The sequence below is a fragment of the Ambystoma mexicanum genome, chromosome 7p (assembly GCF_040938575.1).
Source record: "Ambystoma mexicanum isolate Mex_15411 chromosome 7p, UKY_AmexF1_1, whole genome shotgun sequence".
Taxonomy (NCBI): domain Eukaryota; kingdom Metazoa; phylum Chordata; class Amphibia; order Caudata; family Ambystomatidae; genus Ambystoma; species Ambystoma mexicanum.
In genome coordinates this window covers 81,743,704-81,768,473 of record NC_090939.1, presented here as the reverse complement: position 1 = coordinate 81,768,473, position 24,770 = coordinate 81,743,704, and the positions used below count along the sequence as shown (strand labels likewise).

Genomic DNA, 24,770 nt, shown 5'->3' with positions numbered 1-24,770 from the left:
TTTCCATGAGATGGGGGTCTTACAGCACTCAATGATCCTGTTAAACAGCAAAACACAGAAGGCGGCCCATTCTTCTGGCTGGTGCTTGATCGTAAAGTTCGTTAGCCCGTCTGGGCCTGGTGCTCTGGAGTCGTGCACGTTTTTAATGACTCTCAGGATGTCCTCATATTCAAATGCGAGATCCCAGTGTGATAGATTTGAGGGTTCATAATCGTAAGTGTGGTTACCCTTATGAAAGAGATCAGCATAGAAGGCTATCCACTCGGACTCGAGCACCAGGTTGGCCTGAAGGGCAAGTTGTGGAGCAAGATTGTCATTTATAAGTCTCCAATAATCAGCTGAGTTAGAGCTCTCCATTTTTGACAGCATAAGCTCTGCGTCGTTTTGCAGCATGATGGTCTTGTGAGACTTGAGCCAGTTCTTATAGCCCTGTTTGCACTTCCGTGCTTGAAAACTGACATCTATGGGAGGTTGTTTCCGTGTCGTTCTCAGCTGCCAGCGTAGAAGGCGTTTTCGTTGTTGCACCTCAAGATCGAATTTATGTTTAGGTGTGAATTGGGTATTTCTTAGTTTGTTCTTCCCTTCTTGATTATGCGTCAGAAGATGATCATACTCCAGGGATTCAGAGGACTGGAAGCCCGTCAAGATGTGACTCACCTCTCTGGAGTCAAGATTTAATCGAATCCGGCCGGTTCCTGTTCTAACTGAGTAAGCCCATCGATCCTGTGAAGGTAGGACGTTTGAAGCAAATTTAAGAACCACCATATCGTGGTCGCTGTGATGCATTTTTGTGACAGTGAAACTATTGGTTCTCATGTGGATCTTTCCAGATACGAGAATATAATCAAGTGTGGAACTGTGTTCCCCTCTTCTCCAGGTCGGAGCAGCCGGAATATCTCCCGGAGTTTGGCCATTTAGCATCGTCAGCTCACGTAGCTCCATTTCCAGGCACCACTGAGTTGTCAGTTGATGCTCCAGGTTGTTGAATCGCTTCTTGTGGCCAGGTACATTTAAATGGCTAATACAGTCAATGTTAAGATCGCCACAGATGATCAGGTCATGTTGCAGGCCGGTTTCCATAAGGTCATCAAGCGCCAATGTAACCTCATCTATGAAGTATTTGGCATCGGTGGCCCCATGGTTCCAGTAGAGGTTAAGAATACAAAGATTTGAAGCCACGCCATCGGCTGCCCCTTGGATAAAGGGGGAGATATTGGCAGAACTCAATATTCGGAGCCCTGAGTCGATCTTTACTGCCACCAGGAGACCAGCCATAGTTCTACCCTTGGTCTGTTTAATTGCAGGGTTATGGGCGATTTCAAACCCCTCCAAAATTGGTCTTTCACACAGCCACGTCTCCTGTAGGCAAACGAGATCCAAATCAGCTGTCCAAGCAGTGTTAAACAAATGGCTGAAACCCCTGGTGTTCCAGGATCCTAATGTGTAATTTTTACATGGAATAGGGGCCTGGCGTTAACGTGACTGTTCGTTGTTTAGAGTTTCAGCAACCCAGGACCAGTCATTTCCATTCGCTGTTTGCGGCAAGCAATGCTCGATCGAATCTGCTTTGGAGGATGCTGGGTTCGCTCCTTGGATTGTTATCCTTATGCGATTATTGCTAGTTGCCTCAAACGGTACCTTCCAGTTGTTAGGTGCAGGACATTGTGAATTTGCGAGGGAAGTTGGTTTGGCAAGTTCACTCGTCCTCGACATGTGTGCTTGGTTGTTTTTGCTGTCGTCTGCCATATTATGCCCTTCTTTCATTCCACTAGTTGAAACACGAGACGGGGCTAGGGAAATGTCAAAACCCAACGACAATAGCACCGGGCCAGCTTGAAGAAGTGTATCAACTATGAGTTTGGACTGCACGTGTAGAATGACTGCGTCATTTTTGTTATCATTGAAGAATTCCACGATTTTTAGGTCTCCAGATTCAATTGCTCTAAGGCTTGGTACAAGATGGCATAGCCACAAAACATTGTGACGATTCATAATTAGATCATCTGCAGAGTCGATACGTTCCAAGAGCACTTGATGGAGCAACGGTTCATTTTTTTTAGATTGATTGACCTTATTGGAGTCGTTTAGCGGATTCTTTCTGGTTGTTGGTCTTGTTGGTGGACTCCTGTTTGACTTTGGCTGCAGGGACATAGTCGGCTGAGGGTCTCTTGTGTATTTGTTTGAGGAGTCTGACATGGCAGACCCAAACAGCGGCAGCTTTCCACGACAATCCAGCGATGTCTGAGCGCCGGGCTCTTCAAATTGACAGGCCGATTTGTTGGATAATGTTGACGTCTTGCAACGTTTTTCATCCAACGTCATGAACGTCTTCTTTTGGCAATCCGAGCCATCTGATGAGGCTGTTGTAGGCTGACTCACTTCGCACAATGTTACAACTCTGTTTGACAGCTGAGGTGGTGCGTAAGAGTGAGGCTTAGTTGGACATAAGGATTTTGCAACAGGAACAACATTGGTGTCCGGTTTTGGACAAGCTGGAGTCAGGGGAACAGAGTTGTTGTCGACAGACTCGGCCACTTTGGCAGGGCTGCCGTGCAAGGGGTTTGTTTCTTCTACCCCGCCCAGGTCTTCAGCCACTACATCATCATATACTGACATGTTCAGCAAGCCTTCAGGTATGTCACATGAGTTGGTTTTTGAACCAGTCGATTAGTCTAACTCGATAACAACCTCTTTAGTCTGGAGTTCTGACTCACCACTTGTTTCTTTCATAAATGTTTTGTTGACAGTTACGTTGACTGTTTTTAGGTTTCTCAGGAATTTCCTAGAATCGTTGCCTCGTTTCGTTTTTTCAGGGGCATGTTTTTTGATTTTTTGGGCCCGTTGCCTCTACAATTTTTTGCTCTAGATCCAACTGTAGGAGCATTCTTAGACGACTTAAAAATGTCAAATACTGCTGAGGCAGCACTGATCACCTCTTTAGAGAATATCATGGAAATGAATAGGGTTGCTTTTGGTTGAACCGGCCAAATTTGGAGGTTCGTCGGTTATTTGGGCTCCTGTTTGGCTGACAACGTTGTCAGATGCCAAGATGGGCAAATCTTGAATGCGTGTAAAGGAGGCTTTTTCAGCTGTGACCGGCAAACCATCGTTATTTCTGTATGCAAATGCAGTGGTCGCCGAAGGCAGATCACAAGAGGCCTCAGGCAAGCAACTTGAGGGACCAGGTACCAACTGGTATAGGTCACAAGAAACCCCATTTCCTCTAACATCCAGGGCACCATTGCGAGGGCAATTTACTGGCTTTTATTGAAAAAGGTTAAGCGCTTGTTTCGCCACTTCTGCCAATAATTTCCTGTCCAAGTTGGCATTTTTGTTACAGTCCATTAACGACCCCATCGCCAGCTCAGCCTTGTTATTTGTATTTAGCACTGCATCCATGTGGATCGTGTGCGTGTTATCAAGAGCCACAATCTTTGCGTTCATGCCGGAGACTACGGCTATCAGATCTTTTAGGCTTTCATTCAAGTGTTCATACATTTTGAGAAAGGGTGCCAACGACATAGTCGTTGAGGACATGAGGATAGTCTGAAGATCTTTCATATTTGGGATTTGGCGTGCGTTGGTTTCTGTTGTGTGACCCGCTTGGCGCTTTCTACCCAAAGGAAGGCGTCTGATTTTTGGAAAAGGGCGCTCCATTAGGGATGAGTCCGAGGATGAAGAATCAGGCGTAGATTCCAAACGTACGTCGTCGACTGAGAGTCCAGCCTCGTGCTGGTGTGAAACATTCAGTAAGCAGTTTGCGGCTGAGTTGAGACCACCAAACCTGTTTTAGAGAGCTTCCTCTGTGAGAATTGAATGCTCGGTGATATACTCGGGTAAACTCTTCTTCTTTTCACCAGGTTATTTTTATGTGGGCTCTGCGGTTGACCATGATTTGCCAGCGCATGTGAGTTCGTGCTGGCGAGGGGTTCAAACACGTCCTCCAATGGTTCCGAGGCTCCCGACAATGTATCCTTTGTGGTTGAATTAGTAAGTGTGCTTTTGTTTATCTGTTTAAGGTCTGTTAGCAGCTTGTTGACAACGTCCAGAGAGTTTCTACAATTAGTGACACATTTGTCTTCCAATTTCTTCGATGTTTCCCATACTACTCTTGTGGATAAGGGACAATTAAAGGTCTCTACGCAAGCATCAAGGCCAGGCTCCACAGCGTCTCTTTGTGTGAAAGTAGCACTATAAGAGTCTGCAGCCTGAGACATGTTAAGGGATGTCACAGGCGAGGGTAACAGTTTGTCATACGCACTATAGAATCTTGGGCGAGGCGACCCACAGCTTGTTTCCTCATGTGGTATAGTGCGTATTGTGTCCAGCACACATGTGCTCGTGTTGGGGAGTTGGTCGTCAATAATTAAGCAAGTGGACACTGGCGTCAGATCGTTCGCCGGTCACTTGATGAAATACGGTTAGGAGGCTTATTGGGCCCGTAACCTGTAGCTGTGTTTATGGTACTTTCGTGGGCTTCATTTTGGGTAGCGTTCTTATTTAGCAAAGAGGCAGATATAACCTCTTGCGTGGCGCAGTTTTCAGATAAGGATGTTTGGACAGGCAGGACGAGAGCAGCGTTTGCTGTAGTTCGCAGAGCAGATGCGGATGAGTCTACCACAAGCTCGTGGCTCGAGCCCCCAGCCAAGACCCCCCTCGGCACAATACAGTCAAGCATTACTGGGGCTAGTGTAGGTGGTGTAGGCACACAAGCACTTACTTCAATGTTGTTCATTGGAGTCCGTTTCGATGCCAGCTGCGTCAGTCGTTCCACTTTCGGGACAGGACCACTCTCGGCCGGGGCCGGAGCAGGCTCACATGACTCCTCGTGGGCCGCCCACCGGGGAGGCTCAGGAGATTCCGCCGAGAGCCAGGACCGTTCTGATTCAGGGCACTGTGAGTCCCGCCCCCGCTTCCTTTGGGTGCGTGTCTTCATTGATATGCTCGCTGTCTTTCCTTTGGCAACAGCGGTGACGACGTTTACTCGCATCGTTGCAGCAGAGCACGGTGAGCTGAATTGTGAGGCAGAGGAGTCCAAAGAGGAGTCCGGGATTCCACTGACTCCTCAGACTCTGCCAGACCCCACGCCTGCTCCGCGGGGAGAAACAGATTTCAAATAAATGAACAAACAGGGGATACCTCCACAGTCTCCCGTTCACTGGTCACGCCATCAGCGCCAAACAGCCGCACAACAGCCGTCGCCCTCTACTCCTACCGGGCTCAACGCCGCGAGGGTGAAAGCGGGTGCGCTTCCGGTCACGTGACTCCTCACGTGAGCACCAACAAGGCTCTGCCCCCTCCTGGGAACGGAGCGACGAGCTGCGAGTGTTCAATGCAGCTGGAGGTGAGGAGATTCGCCGTGCAGCTTCCAATGTGCAAGTCTCAGGTAAGCAAAATCCTCTGCACAAGCAACGCAGCGCTCGCCTGGAAGCGGATGCATTTTCAGTGCACTTCCGGTCACGTGACTCCTCACGTGAGCACCAACAAGGCTCCGCCCCCTCCTGGGAACGGAGCGACGAGCTGCGAGTGTTCAATGCAGCTGGAGGTGAGGAGATTCGCCGTGCAGCTTCCAATGTGCGAGTCTCAGGTGAGCAAAATCCTCTGCACAAGCAACAATGCCTTTCACGTCGAGGAGAATTCTCCTCACGGGATCTCGACTCGACGCTAGGTTTTTCGACCTACCTGTAGCTTTCCTCTCCTCTCTCGCAAGGCCTTCCCCGTCATCGCCTGACACTTCGTACAGGCCTCCATGTCGTGGCCTTCTCCGAGGCACCACAAACACTCTCGATGCGGGTTTGTGATCGACATTTTTGACCCACACGATTTGCACTTTTTGAATCCCGATTTCGGGGTCGTGGTCGGCGACAAGCAACGTATACTGCGGAAAAACGGAACTGAGGCCAACGGGTGCCACGCGTGCTACTTATACACCCGATGACGTCACCCTCGACGGAGGCCTTCGAGGGACCATCGACTCGACGACATCGACGCACGGCACCCTCTGCTGAAAAAAAAACTTCCGAAGAGCAGCAAAGCTGGATGGAATACATCTAAGATGAGGAATACGTTGGAGGACACAATCCACTCGAATGCATTTTACTTACCAGTAATGTTCTTATATGGATTCTTCACCCGCAGATTCCTCATCACCCTCGCATCCTGCCCCGCCATGAAAGTGGTCTAGTGCTATTTTTTGGGGGTGTCTGCTATGAAGGTGATGACGAATAGGTGTTGGTAATATTCTTTCTATGGATTTTTCACGTGCAGATTAGGTGTTAAGCATGTTTGATGTCTGATGTCTTTTTATTGGGTACTTTCAGCTGGTTGGTTTCAGTACAGTGTCTATTCCTCACAAAAACAAATGTTATTATCAGTTTTTTGGCTTTTCATTAAGCCGAATCCTATGGATTTTTCCTCTATGACTGCTGAGCTCAGGGGTAAAAAGGTGGGGAACTGAAGTACGGGGGCGCAATGACATAGTATATGTACGGCCAACGTCACGTCTGGAATCGAGCAGTGGCAAGGTCGAGTCAAGAGGAGTCAGCGGTCGAGTCGCCGTTCTGCACCCCCTGTCGAAACACTTCCAAGCAGCTAATGCTGGAAGGATATCTATCAGATGACGAATCTGCAGGAGAAGAATACATAGAAAGAACATTATCGGTAAGTAATTTCTCCTTTTCATTTGTTCTCACCACCTTTTCTATGAGTCTAATTTCTTCAACTCTCTTGCCAAATGATGATGATCCTCCTCTTCGGTCCTTTGCGCAACTCCCTCCTACAAAATGCAGTGTTACTCCCCTTTTCTTCACCTCTACGTTCACCTCTCCTCTCCTTACTCCTGGGGATTCTTCTTGCTCCTTTCACTGAAACGCTTTCCCCTCCTTGTCTGCAGAATCTCTTCTTTGTATTTCCCCTCTTTTGACAATTTCCTCACCTTCTGCACCACACACACACAGTGTCACATGCTATCAGCCGCCCAACCCCCCTGCTTCTGTGCCTCCTCCTGCTTTCTGTCCTTTTCCCTACTTACTCCACTCCTCTGAAATACTCTCCCCCGGCTATCAAAGCCATCTCTTCAGTGGAACTGTTTGAAATGAGACTCAAACTCCACTTGCTAGCAATGGAAGGAGTCCCCCAGACCAGCTCTTCTCTCCATTTTCCCACTTTTGTTTACCTTCACTTTCTTTGTTCATCATTCCCTTACTTCTTGCTGCCTGCCTCCTGCTGTGCTTGCTTCTTTCTCCAGTCTCTTGTGGCCCTCCCCAGCTTTGTTTCTCCAGTCTCTCCCAGCCTCCGGGGTCTCAGCTTCAGCTATTTCCAACATCCACTTCCAAATTAACTTCTCACGCTCAAATGTTTCTGTTTTCCCAGCTTCCCTTTATACAACCGTTGCTCTGTCTCGAGAGGACTTCCTGCCTATTTGGTTCAGATAACTTGGAATTGGTAGTTCTCTTTGTGTGGGCTAAGTTCTGCCCACTTATCCTGCGCTGGCTACCCTTGGTTCGGTATGTTCTAGCTTGGGTGCCCAATGTTCGGTATATATGTTTTGCCGTTAACAAAGGCCCAGCAATTACTAACGTAAAGCATTTCACTGTTAGTTTCGGACAGGAGACCGCTCATTCTCACAGAAGTCCATAAGTGGGTGCTTTCAGACTTACAGGAGAGAGTTAACTGCTTGTAACATTGAAAGTGCACTAGAATAGTCTCATTAAAATGCATAAAGAAGTTAGATTCCCCCACACAAATAAATGTGCCCCCCCACTGCCCGTGAAGTTAGCACCTCTCCCAACATTTGAAATGTAGGTTTTGTTGAGCCCCTGAACACAAGCACACAAACCATTCACCATACACATACACACACGCACCCCCAGCCACCCATACATTTACTTGTGTACCCTTTCACCAGACGGGCACACCCAGGCAGCCACCCATACATTTAAGTGTGCACCCTTTCAGCAGACAGGCAGCCACCCATACAATTAAGTGTGCACCTTTTCACCATACACTCACACATGCACACCCAGGCTGCATCATGCACTCACTCATTAATGCACATTACATTATATGCATATTTGTACACACACTTACATGCATGCACACACATTTAAAGAAAATACATTTTCTTACCTTTAATCCATTGGTCCAGGAAACGAGACTTTCAGCTCCCTGCAGCACCCAGGAACGCTTGTTCCCGTCATCTGCAGAGTATCTGGAGGCCTCCGTTTCATGTGGTAGTGGGGAGCCCCATTACTTCAAGGCAGAGTTACTTCAAACGGAAACTATTTCTTTTTTAAAAGCCATAGGGCGGTCCCCACCCCATCACATGGAACCCTCCAGCCTTCCATGTCATGGGATGGGGAGCCCACAGACTTCATAAAGAAATAGTTTATTTTCTAGTCACTCTTCCTTCATAAAGAAAGCATTTCTGTTACTTTGAAAAGAAATCATTTCTTTGTGAAGGCAGAGTGACTTAAAAAAGAAACCATTGTTTTTTAATTTAACATTTTCTGTTCTTGTTTTTCCCAGGACATGTGTGGGGCCCCCACAGGGGCTGCGGCCCCCATTACGCCAGTGGTATATTGCCAAAGTCATACCTCTCCCAAAGAAACCAACAGTTGCCCCCAACAACTCCTCATTCTACAGACCTTGCTCTGCCTCCTTCCCTACCTCTCTAAAATCCTCACGACATGTGTCTTCAACTGCAACTATCTCAAGGTACACCCATGTGGGGATTCTGGTCCAGACACTCTACAGAGTCTGTGTTCATCCACGTTGCCAATTCTCTTACCATTTCCGATCGGTCACTCTCCCCCCTCCTCCATTCTATTCCCCTCTCTTCAAGACCTTTCTGCTTTCTTTGACGCGGTGAATCATCTCTCCCTCTTTCCTTTCTTGGCTTCAAGGACACTGTATTCGAGTGTTCTATCTTTCTGAGCACTCCTTCATCATATGGGCCTCGAGCATCTCCTCCCCAACAACCCTGTTTGTGGATGTTCCTCTAGGATCATTCCTAGGCCCAATCCTCTTCATCCTACAACCTCCTCCCTCTGCAAACTTATTTCCTTCTTTGGCATGAAATATCTGCGCTGCCTCATGATAAACTCTTGAAAGATGGAAGTCATCTTTCTCCCTGCCTGCACAGCCAAACCCAGTCTCCCCTCTCCCATCTCGATCCCCAGAACTCCTCACCCATAACTCACAACCTTAACCCAGGGTTCTTTTTGATAGTGACCTAAAGCTCTACGAGTTCATCATGGCCACTGCCACCATATCCATACTCAACCTCCTAAACATTAGAAAAGGTGGCCAACAAGTCACGTACCACTCAATTAAAACCCTTATCTCCATTCTTGTGCTCAGTAAACTGTACTACTGTGTGAGCCTCCTTGATCTACTCATCTACTTCTTTGCTATCCTCAACAAAGTCTTCAGCTTTGTGACACACACCCTTTTCAAACTACCCAGATCAGATCCTCCCCCACCCCTACCTATTGCCTTACATTCCTGTGACTTCCCTAAGAACCCATCCATAGATTTGCCCCCACTATGCATCTCAGTGTAATTTCCCTCTATAATTCTCACTCCTCGTTTCTTCAGAGTCTATCAGCCGCTCACCTCCCTACCTCTGTGCCTCCTCCTGCTTTATGTCCTTTTCCCTACTTACCCCCACTCAACTCTCCCCCGGCTATCAAAAGTCATCTCTTCAGTGGACCTCTTTGAAATGAGACTCAAACTCCACTTGCTAGCAATGGAGTGAGTCCCCCAGACCCGCCCCTCACTCCTATTCAAACTAATCGTCAAACCCACCACTCATGCATTCGGCCCTCGGGACTGCTATATGCAGTTTGTAAATCTGTAAATACTAACCTTAGGCTCTCAAATGTTAAAAATGTTGTAATGTCCTCAAGTTCCCATCCCGGGTTTCTGCTCCTATTGTTACCCCTTCACCACCCAGTATGCATTATTCAATCCAACAATGCTCTTATGTAAAGGCATTTCACCTTAAAACGGCCTCTGCTCTCTTATTGTGTACATTGTAACTCATTCCTGTTCGAAGTGACACGCTGTTTTAAACTAAAGACAAATACAACTTTTGTGTAGAGTGGTGACATTCTATAACTTCGAACTTAGCCAAATGTATTACACTAAGTAGATGCCCGGCACACATGGATTTATTATAAACCTGCTTTAGACATTGGTTTTTGGGCAATTTACATGTTATGATCCATTTTAACTTCAAGGAAATATAATATATAATGTTTTGTGCAACCTTTGAAACGAAATACAGCAAATGAAATGGAAAGAACCTAAATGTGGCAACAGCTGATTGAGTGATAAATGGTCCAGTGCCTGAGTACATCAGTTCCTGATTCGTGTGTTTTCCCTAATTCCTGTGTATGAAGGGAAGGGAAGGGAAGGGAAGGGAAGGGAAGGGGAGGGGAGGGGAGGGTCAGTATGCAAAAGTGGGGCAATAGACGAAAGAAATGAAATGATGTCTTTCAATTCTGCTGCATAAAGATGAGATTTTGTATAACTTGCCAAATAAGTCAATCCATGTGTCATTGCTTGAAAGGCAATTGATTGAGTCTTAGTGTGATTTCACATTTAAACGTTTGCATTAAGTTTGTGAAAACCTATTGGTGCACGATTTCCCCTATTTCTACAGAAAGCCGGGAGAATTCTTTCAGCCGCTCCCGCAGTTCCAGTGTGTCCAGCATAGACAAGGAATCCAAGGAAGCCATCACAGCGCTCTACTTCATGGAGTCGTTTGCACGGAAGAACGATGCAGTGGCTTCCCCGTGCCTATGGGTTGGGACGAGCTTGGGTATGGTGTTAATTATCACTCTCAATATACCTACCACTGAGGAGCAGAGGCAATCGGAGCCTGTCATGGTTTCTCCAAGTGGTAAGCACTCTTAACATTGCTAATTACGTAGTTACGGAAAAGTTTTCTTAGCCAGTACCTGCGAAGGTGCAGCCTGTCTGCTCAATGCACATAACCGTGCAACGTCCATTCATGGTCAGAAATGTTATGGTGGAATTCACAGGCGAGAATGACAGTGTACAAAGCACTGTACTATTTCATAAAGAATTTCTTGAGACTTCAGTATATGATATGATATGATGAGTAATTTATAATGCGCGTGTACACAAGTGTTTCTAGGTGCGACAAGACAAGGAGGGGGAAAAAGTAGGTGTTCATATGTTAACACAACGAGCCCTAGTCTCTTCCTTTTCTGCGAAATGTCAAGCAAGTTTCTTTATTTGAAAAGTATGCCTATAGTTCAGGTCAAGTAGTTAATCATTTACATTACAGCTATTATTCATTTCCTTTTTATCTTGACAACATCATGTCAATGTAACTTACTGAGATAAATTGGTGATAGACGATAAAAGGCCTGTCTGTGCCAGGACAAGCTGTCGCCTGTGGCCCAACAGGCGCAATGTCACCTTCAATCACAGGGCGAATCAAGTCTTTCATACACAAATTCATTCGTGCGCATATTACATTCCTAATAATAATTTTAAAACATGAACAACAGGTATGTGATACTAGGTAAATTTAGAAAATCATATCTTCCAAAATCTGCTTAAAATACTCCTGACATTTTCTCAGGTGTCTGCCTACACGAGTTTCAAGCACTACAAGGCTTTATCAAAGCTGGATTTGTAATGTATTTGGCACATCGAAGGAGTCATTTTGAGTAAACTAACCAAAAGGTGATGGATAGAAATTGTTGACCCAGGACTTCTTAACTGCTGAGAGTTTATCTGGGAAATATTCTATTCTATTGTCTCTGACAAACCCTTAGGGATCACCTTGACAGTGAACTCCCCCCCCCCCTGAGCCCCCCGTGGGAGCAGTCAGCTCAAACTGCTAGACCATGTTCCATCTGCATTGGAACAGAAGAAACCCAGAGATGTTTCTGCCTTGTGAGGCCTCATCAGTATGGCACTGCTTACATCCGTAAGCACAGGAAACCAGATCCCATGACTGGTGATACCCACAATGCAATGGAATGCTTCCTTGAGCAATTCCTAGTGGCTACAAAGTTTTGCATTAAGCATTTCCAGTCATCGTTTTGGCCCGATTGAGTGACCCATGTTCTCATTTCTGTTGGCATTTTGAGAGATCCTTTTCAATTCATACATCTTTGACAAATGCAAATTTTGTATTGAGGAACTATATCGCTCAATTCACCTTTTCAGCTGTGTTCATCTTATAGCATGTTGAAATATGAACTCCAAAGGGGTATGCAAATAGCAAAACAAAGTCACTAAAATGCACAATAAATCGAGTACAGACTAAGAATACGAACAAACATAGCTTCACGTTCGCGCCTCGGAATTGCACTGCTTTAGTATTGTGGGCTTTAATCGTTATCGCCTCTTTTATGCACACACAATTGACTCATGTCTGTATTTTTTGCATTTTGTATTTGTATTTATTTTATTTATAAAGCGCACCAGGCCCAAGGGCATCCGGGCGCATCACTTAGGTTACAGCATAGTAAAAGCATACATATCAATTACAGTAAGTTGCATCTATATGCATGAACAGAAAATTACAGGATAAACAGTAACCTATTTACACAATGATGAGGCTGGTGGTTATTGCAAGAATGGAGGCTACCGAGTGGTATGGGGCGAGTCTTGGGCGGAAAGCCAAGTTTTGGCCATGTTTTTGAATCTCTGGAAGGAGGGTTCCGCTCTGAGCTGGTTAGGGTGCGAGTTCCGGAGTTTGGCGGCCATTACTGGGAAACTGGACCTGCCAGATCTCTGAAGGTTGAAGCATGGTATAGTTAGGCAATTAGTTTGAGCAGTTCTGCGGGGTCTGTTGGAGTTGAGGATGGAGAATCCGTTGGCCAGGTAGCTGGGTGCTTGATTAGAGAGGCATTTGTGAGTGAGAGCAAGTGTTTTCAGGGAGATTCGATGTAATACTGAGAGCCAGCGTATGCTACGTCTGGTGTCTGAGATATGTTGGTTCCTGGGGATATTTAATGCAGCTCTAATGACATTGTTTTGGATAATTGGTAACTTGTTTAAGATACAAGTGTTGGTGCCAAGATAGAGGGCATTACAGTAATCGATTTTTGACAGCACCAGTGTCCTGGCCAGTGTAGTGCAGTTGGCTGGAGATAAGAAAGGACGACTGTCAGTGATTAACTTGCAGGTGTAGGCAGCTGCGGAGGCGACTGCATTAGTCTGTCTTGCTAGGGATGGAGTGGAGTCAATGTAAATACCTAATGTGTTGGTATCCTTAGAGACCTTTATGGTGTTGCCATCAATGGTGAAGGAATTAAACAAGGGGTCTAGTTTGTTGAGTCTTTGGTGAGAGCCGAGGATGAGGAGCTCTGTCTTTTCATCATTCAGACAGAGTCCGTGCTGGATGACTTGGTAGATAGAATTGACAGCAAGAGAGTCAGTAGTGTAATCTCCTTGGATGGGTATGAGTATCTGGTGTCGTCAGCATAATTAGTGTATGCGACACCCAGTTAGTCCAGAATATCAAATAATGGCTTTGTAAACACATTGTACAAAGTGGGAGAGACACACAATCCTTGTGGTACCCCACAAGTGACTGGAGAGCTGCTGCCAAGGAGGAAAAAAAACGCAGGGATATGTTATCCAAAAATGAGCTGATCCAGGCTGTTGCTTCATCCGAAAAGTGTGCAGCTAGTTTAAGGTGTGGACACAATATTTGGTGATCTACAAGATCGAATGCCGCAGAGAGGTAGAGTAAGAGTAATAGGGCAAGTTTACCCTTATCTTTTAGGTCTTCAATCTGCGTTTTAAGATCGGTGAGGGCGGTTTCAGTGCCGGGCCGCGGTCGAAACCCGGATTGCCTCAGTCCCAGGAGTTAGTTAGATTCAAGGTATTCTTTTTTTTTTAAACCTTTTTTTATTAAACAGCTTGGCAGCTAAACACAGGCGAACAATACACAAGGTAAGCCCAAGGTAGGAACATTTAAAACAGTATAGGCATACAGTCAGTGCATTTAGTTTGAACATTTTCCATCAAGGACGCATACATTTGTGAGCGCAGTATAAGAGAGCCCTCAGTTCAGGTTAGACCACCCGTGCGAGTGGGTGTGGGAGTTGGGGAAATTGTATCCGGCGTCTCATTTAACTCCGACATATAGGAACGGAACCGGACCCAGACATCCCTGGGCTGCGAGTGGGCTGGTTGTAGGCAGGACCACGCTTCCTCAGTGTCTGAGGCCCATGTGAGAGCTCTGAGCCATTGTGTATGCGTGGGGGGTGCGGGGCGAAGCCAACAAAGCAGAATGGCTCGCACCGCAAGGAGCATGCAAAGGCCGGCCAGTTTCTTGAAATTTCGGGGGAGCCCAGGGAAGTCATGGAATAGAGCCTTCATTGGGGAGGGATCTATACGTTGATCGAGTACAGCGGAGACGGTTGTGAACACCGTCTCCCAGTATTGGGAGAGTCAGGGGCAGGCCCAGATCATGTGCATATAGTCGGCGCCATCCTGTCCACATCTGGGGCATCTTGGGGGATGATCGCTAAGCATACGATGCAACCTGCTCGGGGTATAATGAAACCTATGTAACACCTTTAGTTGGATCAATTTGAACCGAGAATTGAATGATACCTGGTGTATGCGGGCACACATGTGAGCCCAGCGGTCGTCAGTCACCTCCTCCCCGAGGTCCTCCTCCCACGCCCACCTGAGCCCAGTGAATTTCGGAGTGGATCTGGATTGGATCATTGTGTATAGCCTAGATATTTTCCCCCTGGTAGGCATGGGGGAGATCAGTTCCTCAATGGCGGGATCGTCCGGTGGTATTGCTGGAAACATGGGGTAGGTTTTTTTAAGAGTTTTCCGTAAGGCTGAATACTGAAGCCATGCACTCGGGCCACCCCTCAAGGGCAGCAGCAGGTTGGGCCACTCAACAAAGTTACCCTGCTCGAACACGTCACAGAGCAACTCGTATCCCGCTTCAGCCCATCTACGCACAGTCGACGAAGGGACCCGCGGGATCCCGGGGAGAAAGTTCCACAGTGGGAGATTGCCATGAAAAGGATGAGGGGTGTCTAGTAATTTCCACGTTTTTGTTAACGCCAGGGAGGTACAAGCCACCGGATTTAGTGTATCCCGTGTCAAAGGGATGGGCTGTATCACCAGGGAGCGGATGTCACGGTCGCTGACCGCTAGCTTTTTCTAGTCTAACATGTGGGGGAGGGTCTGCTGTGTTGAACCAGTAGGACGTGTATTGGATTTGAGAGACCAACCAGTATTTAAGAAAATCGGGGGCCCCAAAGCCACCGTCAGCCATCGGGGTAGACAAGGTCCCGAGCTTGAGCCTGACCGCGCCCGAGTGCCACAGGAAAGAGTTGATGTTGCGTGACAATGCGTGGAAGAAACCCTCACTTGGCCACAGGGGGACGTTGGTGAACCTGTATAGTAGTTGGGGCAACACTATCATTTTCAATAGCCCTATTCTACCTGCCAGGGAGATCGTCAATTTACTCCACGCCTGAGTCTTAGTCTCCAGTCAAGAGGGTGACCAGGCCCCTTTTCAGCTTGAACCCATGGTTGTGAGGAGGTGAGAGACTTCCCAGAGGAATATTACAGAGGAGGTGAGGACGTGCTGTACCTGACAGAGGACCTTCAAGAGGCCAGCGGTCTAGACACTTCCCCGGAGTAGGACATCTTACCAGCTCCCACCTCAGGTAAGCCTTAGGCTGCCTTCCAGTGCCTGATGGCCAAGGTGGCCGATACCTTGGGGCTCACTGCTCCGTCCAGGTCCAGAGTTCAATACAAACTCTGTTACATTCTGGACGATGCCCCAAAGAAGGAACCCTCTGGCCCTTTAATGTGGTGGTGGCCCTAGTATTGGAAGTGTGTGAAAAATCTGCATCTGTTTCAGCAGTGGACAGGGACCTGATGAGGAACCCTGTCTCACTCCGTCGAATCCAGCTCTCCTTTCCACCCACGCTTCACCTGAGTGCCTGGTGCCTGGTGGTTTAGGCCACGGAAGCGAGCCTAAAGACTTCCGCCTTTCCGTCCCTTTCACCGGATAGGGAGAGTAAGGGGTTGGACGTGTGGGGCAAGAAGGTGTTTGCGTCAGGCAGTCTAGCACTGCGGCCTGTGAACGCTTCTTGTGCCATGACATAATTCTCCTTTTGGCCTCCGGCCGTCAGTAGCCAATGCGGCAGAGTCCTTCCCAGAGGAAGAGATGAGGGACGGGTTTGGTCTCGGACGGCATGGAAGCGGCATGGCGGATTATGCAATCTGGACTGAACACTGTGTACTGCGTGGGCAGGTCCATGGCCACCAGTACGGTGGTCAGACGCCATTGTTGGCTACGGACATCAGGTTTTGCAGCCTATGTTCAGACAAGGCTGTTAGACATGCCTTTCGACGCCCAGAAACTTTCTGGAGCTAAGGCTGGCAACGCCCTCCAGAAGATCTAGTCATCTAAGGTGACTGCTAAGTCTTTGGAGCTGACAGTCTAGCAGCCTTCCACACAGTCCTCTTTTTGGGGCAGGGATTATTGCCCCTTTTCCGCCTTTGCCCAGAGGGGCTGTGTACACTTCCCGAGAGGTAGAAGAAGGGATATCCAGCCAGCATGTGTTACAGCCATCGCTGTTCCCTCTGCTCCCCAGGGAGTCGAACCTCAGTGACAGGCTTTATCACTCGTCACCGATGGTAAGGAGGCTTTCCTTGTTTAGCATGGAATGGCCCAGTACCACGTCCAACGCTTGAGCCTTACAAGTCATCTGTCAGGGTTATTGCCTCCCGTTTCTCCAGCGCTCCCCGGACCACAGTCCACTGGCCACGCCCTTGTCTACACATCCCATCCTTCTAGTGGCGGTCAGTCAGCTTCTGGCGAAAAGTGCTACAAACTGATTCCGTGCTCAGAACAAGGAGTGGGTGGTACTCCAGCTATTTTCTGCTGCTGAAAAAGGACATTGGCTTGTGTCCCATTCTGTATCTGCGGCTGCTGAACTTGTTCTTACACAAGGACAAGTTCAAGATAGTTTCTCTAACCCAGATCCTGCAAGCCCTCAATCTGCAGGACTGGTTGGTTTCCCTGGATCTTCAGGACGCCTACTTCCATGTATCTGAGGTTCTTAGTGGGCCAAAACAATTGCCAGTTCAAGGTCCTGCAGTTCGGCCTTTCATCAGCACCCAGGGTCTTCAACAAACTCCTGTCAGTGGTAGCAGCTCACCTCAGGAGGGAGGGCATCCATGTCTTTCCCTACCTGGTCGTCTGAGCTCACTCACCGTAAATAGTGTCAGAGCACCCGCTCCACACATGCACTCTATTGCACACTTTGGGCTTTTCCCTGAACTTCAAAAGGTCTCAGGTTCTGCTGTCCCAGTCTCACCGATTTATCGGGGTAGTCTTGGATACTCACCTGGGCATTGTTTTCCCTCCCGAGGATCGAGTGGTGAACATCTTTCGGATGATCAGTGTCCTCCAATCATGGGAACAAGTCTGGGCCTCGGTCTTCCTGTGCCTTCTGGGCCTCATGGCCTCCTAAATCTTGGTGGTGCTGGACATGAGGCTGCGCATGAGGTCTCTTCAGTGGCTTCTCCGTTGCTAATGGTCGCAGTTCCAGGGCCACGTGTCGTACCTTCTACAGGTCTTGAACCAGGTGGCCAAGGATATCGCCAAGGATCTCGCGTAGAGGGCCATGGGGGACATCTTGCTAAGAGGTGCGTTGTTTTGTCATCCTTATCCCCAGTTGATGTTGGTCATGGACGTATCTCTGACTGCCTGGGACCCATACCTGTCAGAGCTGACAGTGAGAGGACTGTGGTCTCCCGTGGATTCTCATCAACTTGTTGGAGTTGAGAGCAATCAGGCTAGCCCTAGTCACTTTCTTCCCCTATGTTAAACGCAAGACTGTGCTGATTCTGATGGACAACACAGTGGCCATCCAATACCGAAACAAACAAAAAAAAAGTGGTATGTGGTCCCTGCCTCTGAGGCCCAATGAGACTGTGGTTCTGGGCTCTGGAGAACAGTGTATCTCTGATGGCGCCTCATCTAGCCAGATGCGAGAATGTCACAGTGCATGCCTTGATCAGACAGGCTTAAGGCTCCCACAAGTGGGAACTCTGTAAGTTCTGGAGGAGGGCATCTCCTTTTGGGTATCTACTCAAGTGGACCTCTTCACATCCAGTGCCAGCAGGAAGTGCAAGTTGTTCTTCTCCAGGGAATTTCCTCATCAGGGAGATTTGGGGGACGCACTGACGATCAAGTGTGCTTTCCTTTATGCATCCCTGCCAATCCCAGTGATTCTGCTGGTTCTCAGAAGATTGCAACTGTTCAGAACCACGATGATCTGATCGCCTCAGACTGGGCCTGGAGAACGTGGTAGCCGAGCTACTGGACATGTCCATCTGCCCACCATGGTGCCTTCCATACATACTGAGCAGATCTTTAGGAAACCGTGGATGAGAGGTGGACCCAGACCCATGTCCAGATCCCTTGGCGGAGCCAGTTGTAGCCTGAAGCTTGGCCAGTACCAACTGGTGACCCCTGTGCTTCTTTTTTTCTGCTTGCTCAACTCTTAGCTTTGCCATGTTGAACTCAAGCTCCTTCTGCTTTAACAGCATTTCTTGTTTCTTGAACTCAAGCATGACTTCAGCATCAGATCCAACAGATAAAACCTGGGACTCTACATCATCCCGGTCTTCATGGACCCCCTGGATGAGGGCAGCGACAGCTCTGCTAGAGCTGTCAGTGGGATCAGCCCCACCACTTTCTGCACTCTCATCAGAGGTAATGGCATCGAGTTGCACCTCTTGCTAATTCATGATCCTTTGATCTTTTGGATTATTTCACCTTTGGTACTGTTAGGGAGAATTCTCATTCTAGGGCTAATTTCCCTCACCTAGTGAGACCCCCAGCAGCTTTGCTGGATTTCTGGAGTTAATTTTTTCCACCTGGTAAGAGTGTACATCCCTTTTCCACTCTTACATGTGTTTTGGCCTATGTGTTTTTACTCATTGTGTGATCTTGGGCACTGGAGCACACCACTCCAGGTGCCCCTGTTCTTGTATGGGTTACACCGCACCCTCAGTGTAGTAACCCATGGTTGTCTTTAAGACTTCCCTCTGACTCCATTTCGCTGGGGCTGACTACTGTCCCCCAGAGAAAGGTAAAGTTGCCATTTACTTTACATAGTCATTTTTACCACAGACCCGGTACACCCCATCTTACATGGAGTACTGGAAAGGGCTAATCTGTACCCCTTTTCTGTCTGTACCTCCCTGAGCATTGTTTCGCTCTTTTAACATTTAGACTGGGCTGGTGGCAGAGGTATCTACCCTAACTTTTCTACCGCGATTATATTAGATAAACATGGTACTGTTCAAGGCTATTATATTAGCCTCGAACATAAACCCGCTTGACCAAATCGTCTTTCTTTTGGCTCCGGTTGGGTTTATTCCCCATTTCTTTTTGTTCAAGTCCTTCTTGTGTTTTACTTTGTACGGCAAACTAGGTTCGCCTTCTTTGTTCACCGTCTTTTGGCGGGCTTCTGCAGAGAAGCCCTCCTCAAGGCGCATGGGTGTCTAGGTGGGCTGAATGTGAGGGAGGGGTGTAGTCACCCCCTGCACAGGGTATCGTAGGAAACCCAAGTCGCACTTTGCCATGATTGGCTGAGGTGGTTGTCCCGGCTGGACAACCCCCCTGCTGCGTGATTGACAGTCAGGCTGTGTGAATGGGGGTTTTTGCGCATAAAAGGTAGGTCTCTTGGGCTAGAAGTCAGAGTCACCTCTGGAACTACAAGGAACCGAAGCGAAGCAGAGAACGACGGCTGCTGCAACTACCCCGTCCCGGTGAAGCCCTGCTGCAGTCCTGAGCTATCTACCCTTCGACGACTAAGAGGAGATCCAGTCCGGAGTCTTCTTCCCTTGAGCCTGGTGGGGATAACTAGCTCATCTTCTTCAGCCAGAGATCTCCGCCATGGTCGAAATCGCTGCATACTGCTGTAGTGGTCCGGATAGCCACCTGCCGAGTCTCTCCTGTTTGTAAGCAGCGCACCTTTTATTCGTTGTCGCTGCTGCCGGCTTCATCCCTTTGTGGTGCAGACCCCCCTCAGACGTCCTCCTTCCCAACAAAGCTCCAGGAATCGTGGATCTGCGGGAAACCAACAGGAACAACTGCCAGGGCCCCAGCTGCATCGTTCAAATAAGGTACTAAGCTCTACTCGAGGAAACTGGGTGAATCCCTTTTCTTCGTCCTCAAGGCTCGTCCTTGTCTTCCCTCCTTCTTATAACTTTTGCTTCCGAACATTGACAATATCCAAGTACTTTTGGGCTACGTTGAATCGTGAACTGTCTAACGGTGTGATCTTCGGCAACAGTTCTCCAGTGTCACTTAACCCTGGCTCTGACCATTTGACTTTTGACTTCTGTTTCTGAGTGTTTCTCGATGCTGTCTGCCTAACCTAAATATTGCCTGTGGTTTTTGCCTCCAACTCCCTGTGGGTATCTCAGGTGCTAAGTGTGTTTTTGCCCCGGTAGCATTTCATGTCACGGATACGCGTTTATTGAGTAGACCGAACTGTCAAAAAGTGATCGCAACCATATCCGCGGTATCGTGTTTTGTTCATAACACTGGTTCATTGAAACACTGGGTACTTACCTTGAGACATACTGTACAAAGTGAATTGGTTAGTTGTAGTATATTTAACGTGTGGTTTTGTTTAAAGTTTAATAGAAGTGTTGTGTTTATAACTGATGGTTTAAAAATAAATGTACTTATATTTTTTACCTAAAAACGTGAGTCAGTGTTTGCTTGAGTCACAGTAAATGTGGTCTCTTTGTGTAATCTCTGCTACTGATCACATACTCTTGAGATAAGCCGGGCTGCTCTGCTACTGCTACCACTATAACTTAGTAGTACGGGCTTGTACCAAAGGTAAAACTTGTATTGCCACCTGTGGTCTTAATTGTGTGTAGTGGTCCCTAAGGGCACTGCACAGGATTCTGCCTAACAGGTACCTTGAGTGGATAAGCATTTATCGGTAGACAATATTCTCAGTGTTTCAGACTTGGAAGCATTCAAGGTTATGTTTGTTATTGCTTCTATGTTTCAGGATAGGTCATTAGCCTTTACATTTAAATTACTACTAAGGTCACTATGTGTCCTCGGTAAGTGTAATCTGGGTACCTTTACCAGTGTGCATCATTGGGTACCTTCGATCCTATCCCACTGCTGTACACCAGTCTGTCAAGATGGTTTCCTGAACTCTGGTCTAGTGGGCAGAGGTTTAGAAGGCCAGTCTAACAGGATAACCTTCTGGACAAGCCAGACCAATCAAGGTAGCATTGGCGGTGGTCAGGAGGGATGAGTGTGATCGAAAGCCCACAATGAGGACACACAGTAAACAACACCACAAATTACTCTGTCAGTTGTATATAACAAAATTACATATACATTTATTAAAGGCCTTTTAACATAAATACAAAGTAAATATTCAGCAGTATTAACAAAACGAACACAACTATGAATCATATATACAGTAACAGTGGCCTAAAAGGATATTACACAAGTAAAGATCCACAACCTGTAAAGAAAAGGGTCACAAAGTGCAAAAATATCTTAGGCACTCCTTTAACAATTCAAACCCTAACTAATAGGCACTCCAGTCCCTAAGAAGTGTGGAGCCTTGCGCTCAAAAGTACATTAAGGGCTGGAGCACTTGATCGTGCGGTTAAGTTCAAAACCAGTCTTCTTGAGGGGGCTGTACTGGCTCAGGAAGGTGGGTGAGGTGATGAAGAATAACTTCTCACTATTCGAAGAGGGTCTCCCCAAGAGGACAGAACAGGTTCCAAGAATTGGGAATAGGTCGGTAGCTCAGGCTACCTCGACAAAGGAGAGTGGCCCTCAGCGGACACCTGTGCGTAAAAGTCTGTGGCTGCGCCAGGGGCCACCGGTAAGGGATGCAAGTACTGTGGATGCGAAACAGGGGGCTCCGACGGGACAACAGTGGGGTCAGGGTGCCAAACCTTCCAGCTGGTCACCAGCAGTTCCACGGATCTGCTTCACCTTTTCAGGATACTTGGCTCCTTTACTAAGTTCAGTTTGAACTCAGAAGATCGACCTGGAATGGGTGCAAGGTGCCCTCCCTTATCCAGAATCTCCTTCAGGCCAAACGAGGAGATACCAATAGGAGATCTGCTCACATGCAGCCTTCCCAGATGTGGACCAATCACAGACCACGGTGGTCCCAGCCATTCCGAGCACACCAGACATCCTGGCACCTAGGAAGTGTATTGGAACTAGACAGCTCCAATCTACATCCTGGGTGCACACACACGAGGCATGCAGAAGCCTGCAAAAGCTTCGGTTTGCGCGGGGGTCTGCATGACCAAATAAGGAATTTCCTGGGCCTGCTTGACCTGGTGAAGGCAAAGGGACAAGATGGTCAAAGGACCGAACAAAGGACCTTGTGGCCTGGGCCAAACACAGTAAACGCGATATGGACCATAGAAAAGAGTCAAAAATGGTTTAAAAGTAACTGCTGCCACCAGCCCTGGGCACACTTGTACATACACGAAAAATCCTTTGAAGATGTCTAGGCCCTTAAAAATGAAAAAGGGACCCCAGCGCACTGTACTGTAAGGTACATTGTGCACTGATAAAATGTTACTAAGAAATAGCAACAAAGTGAAAGACTAAGGGAAACAAAGTCTCCCAGTACTGACAGTCTGAAGGGCATGTCAGTTTCCCCATAACAAAATGAGCAAAAGCCCAGCAGAGTGCAGCAGATGGCTGGGCTTCACTGGCAAAAGGCAGGCTAGGATGGTCAGACAACAGCAAAAAGTTGGGGGTTCACAACTGGAGGGAAAATTACCCATAAATGGAAATCTTTCCTAACAAACAGCAAACCAGCAGCCCGAGAATGGTCATAATGCTGCGCGGGAGAGACCTGAGATAGCAGGGCACCTCTGCAGCATGGAAAGACAACTGCTGCAGCTCTGACAACTCCAGAGCCCCTGTTGGCTGTGGGCCCGGGCCGGCAGAGATGTTGCCGACCGCCTGTGGGTGCTGCTCCTGAGGAGGAGGCGAGGTGGCAGGCTGGTGCCGCAGGGCAGGTGGCTCTGTCGGACACCTCCTACAGGTCATTTGGAGGCAGATCGGCGGAGACGGTGCTAGATGGTGGCATATCCTTTTAAGTGAGGGAGCTGGTGCTCCAGAGGGGAAGAGCAGTCTGGCGCACACTTCACACTATGTGGTGTGACCTGTAGGGGCCCTTCTGTGGTGGAACAGGGGCTCCCTAACTCCCATATATTGCAGTGGTATCAATGTACAAGTTGTGGGAGACCCAGGGGAGCAGCCCCACGGGGGAGAGATCAGCGCCCTAAGACCGGGAGATATGCCGGGAACTACACAGAAGCCGGCAGAGTCATTGCAGGAGCTTCCCGGTGCAGGCATATTAGGAGCCTGCAGGGAGCTGTTATAGGGTGTTCTAACTTGATGGGTCCGACTTGATGGTCGTGCAGTTATGTAATGCCTCCGTCCCCAAGTACCGCTCGAGCAGAATGTAAAATACTGCCCTAGCAATCTTTGAGGCCACAGGTGGGAATGTCGTCGTCAGCCTGGTATCCGGAACGCCAGAAGGACCCCTGAGTACTGTAAGGCAAAGGGTTATAATCAAAGAAACACTCAAAAAGGCACTTGGCAATTGGCAGAAGGAGTAAACAAGATGCAGTGACACCAGCTTACCTAAAAGGGGTGGAGTGTAGGTAAGGAACCTATGCAGGGGAACCCACAGCAGGCTGGGATGATGTAATCGACACTCCTGAAAGCACCTGGTGGAGCAAGACTGGATCCGTGGCACAACGTGAAGCAATCCGAGGGTTGCAAAAACAGAAGGGCAATCCAAAAGCAAGTCCAGAGTACAAATAGGTGTCAGATGTCCGGGAAATCAGAGAGCACGCCAGAGTCCAAGGGTAATCCAAGAGCAGTTCCAAGAAGCGTTCCAGGGTCGAAGCAAGGAGAGAAAACAAGAAGCAAAGGTAACGCCTGGCAGTCCTCCGTAGAAGTAGCTGTGAAGCAAAGAGTCTTGTTTGCCGGCTTCTTTTGAAGAGGCGAGCGGTATCACGTGACACATCACGTGACTGCTCGCGCACGTTGCGTGGAGCGCAACGCGGCCAGCGATTGGGGCTGTCGGTACGTCCTGGTATCCTGGCGTCGCCGGCTGTGCAGGAGGCGCCATGGCAACCGCCAACGCGGAAAAGGGCGAAAAGAGGCAGGTCCGCCCAACATGGTATTCCGCCTGCCGTGTTTCCCCCGCTGGTGTGAATGGGAAATACGACGGCGAGAAGCGCCTGATGAGGGAGACAGGTGTAAGGGGGGAAGTGAGAAATGGGTTGTGTGAGAGGGCGTGACATAGGGGCGCTGCAGGACTGACCTGGAGACTTGGAGAGGGGCATTTTGGCTTGTGAAGAGCCATCTCCCCCCTCCCCCATTCATGTTCAGGGACAGAGGGAGTGAGCAGCCATGAAGGGATGCCATGGATGGTGACCAGTCTGAGTATGAAGGTGGATATGGCTTGCTAGGTGCCAAACAGTTGCGATTGGTCTGAGCACACATAATATAACTCTGCAAGTTGAGAGGTACAGCATATCCAGATGCTCCAGGAATACAGGCTTTCTTGAAGACGCCCCATAAGCAATCATCACAGCAGCTGGAGATGTTCAGGGTGATCAAGGCGCAGTGGGACCTGAATTCCTCATACGATCCCTAGACGCTCTTAAAATAAACATCAATGGCTCTT

General features: G+C 48.2%; 1 protein-coding gene across 6 annotated transcripts in view; it reads left to right on the top strand.

Annotated features, from left to right (window-relative positions):
- STXBP5L (syntaxin binding protein 5L) overlaps nt 1-24,770 on the top strand; it is a 3,950,894-nt gene that overhangs the window by 3,708,044 nt on the left and 218,080 nt on the right. For all 6 annotated transcript variants that reach the window (XM_069635832.1, XM_069635831.1, XM_069635829.1 and 3 more), the window contains one exon: nt 10,667-10,906. In XM_069635832.1, the coding sequence (XP_069491933.1) occupies nt 10,667-10,906 (240 nt within the window). The remainder of the gene's footprint in view (nt 1-10,666; nt 10,907-24,770) is intronic.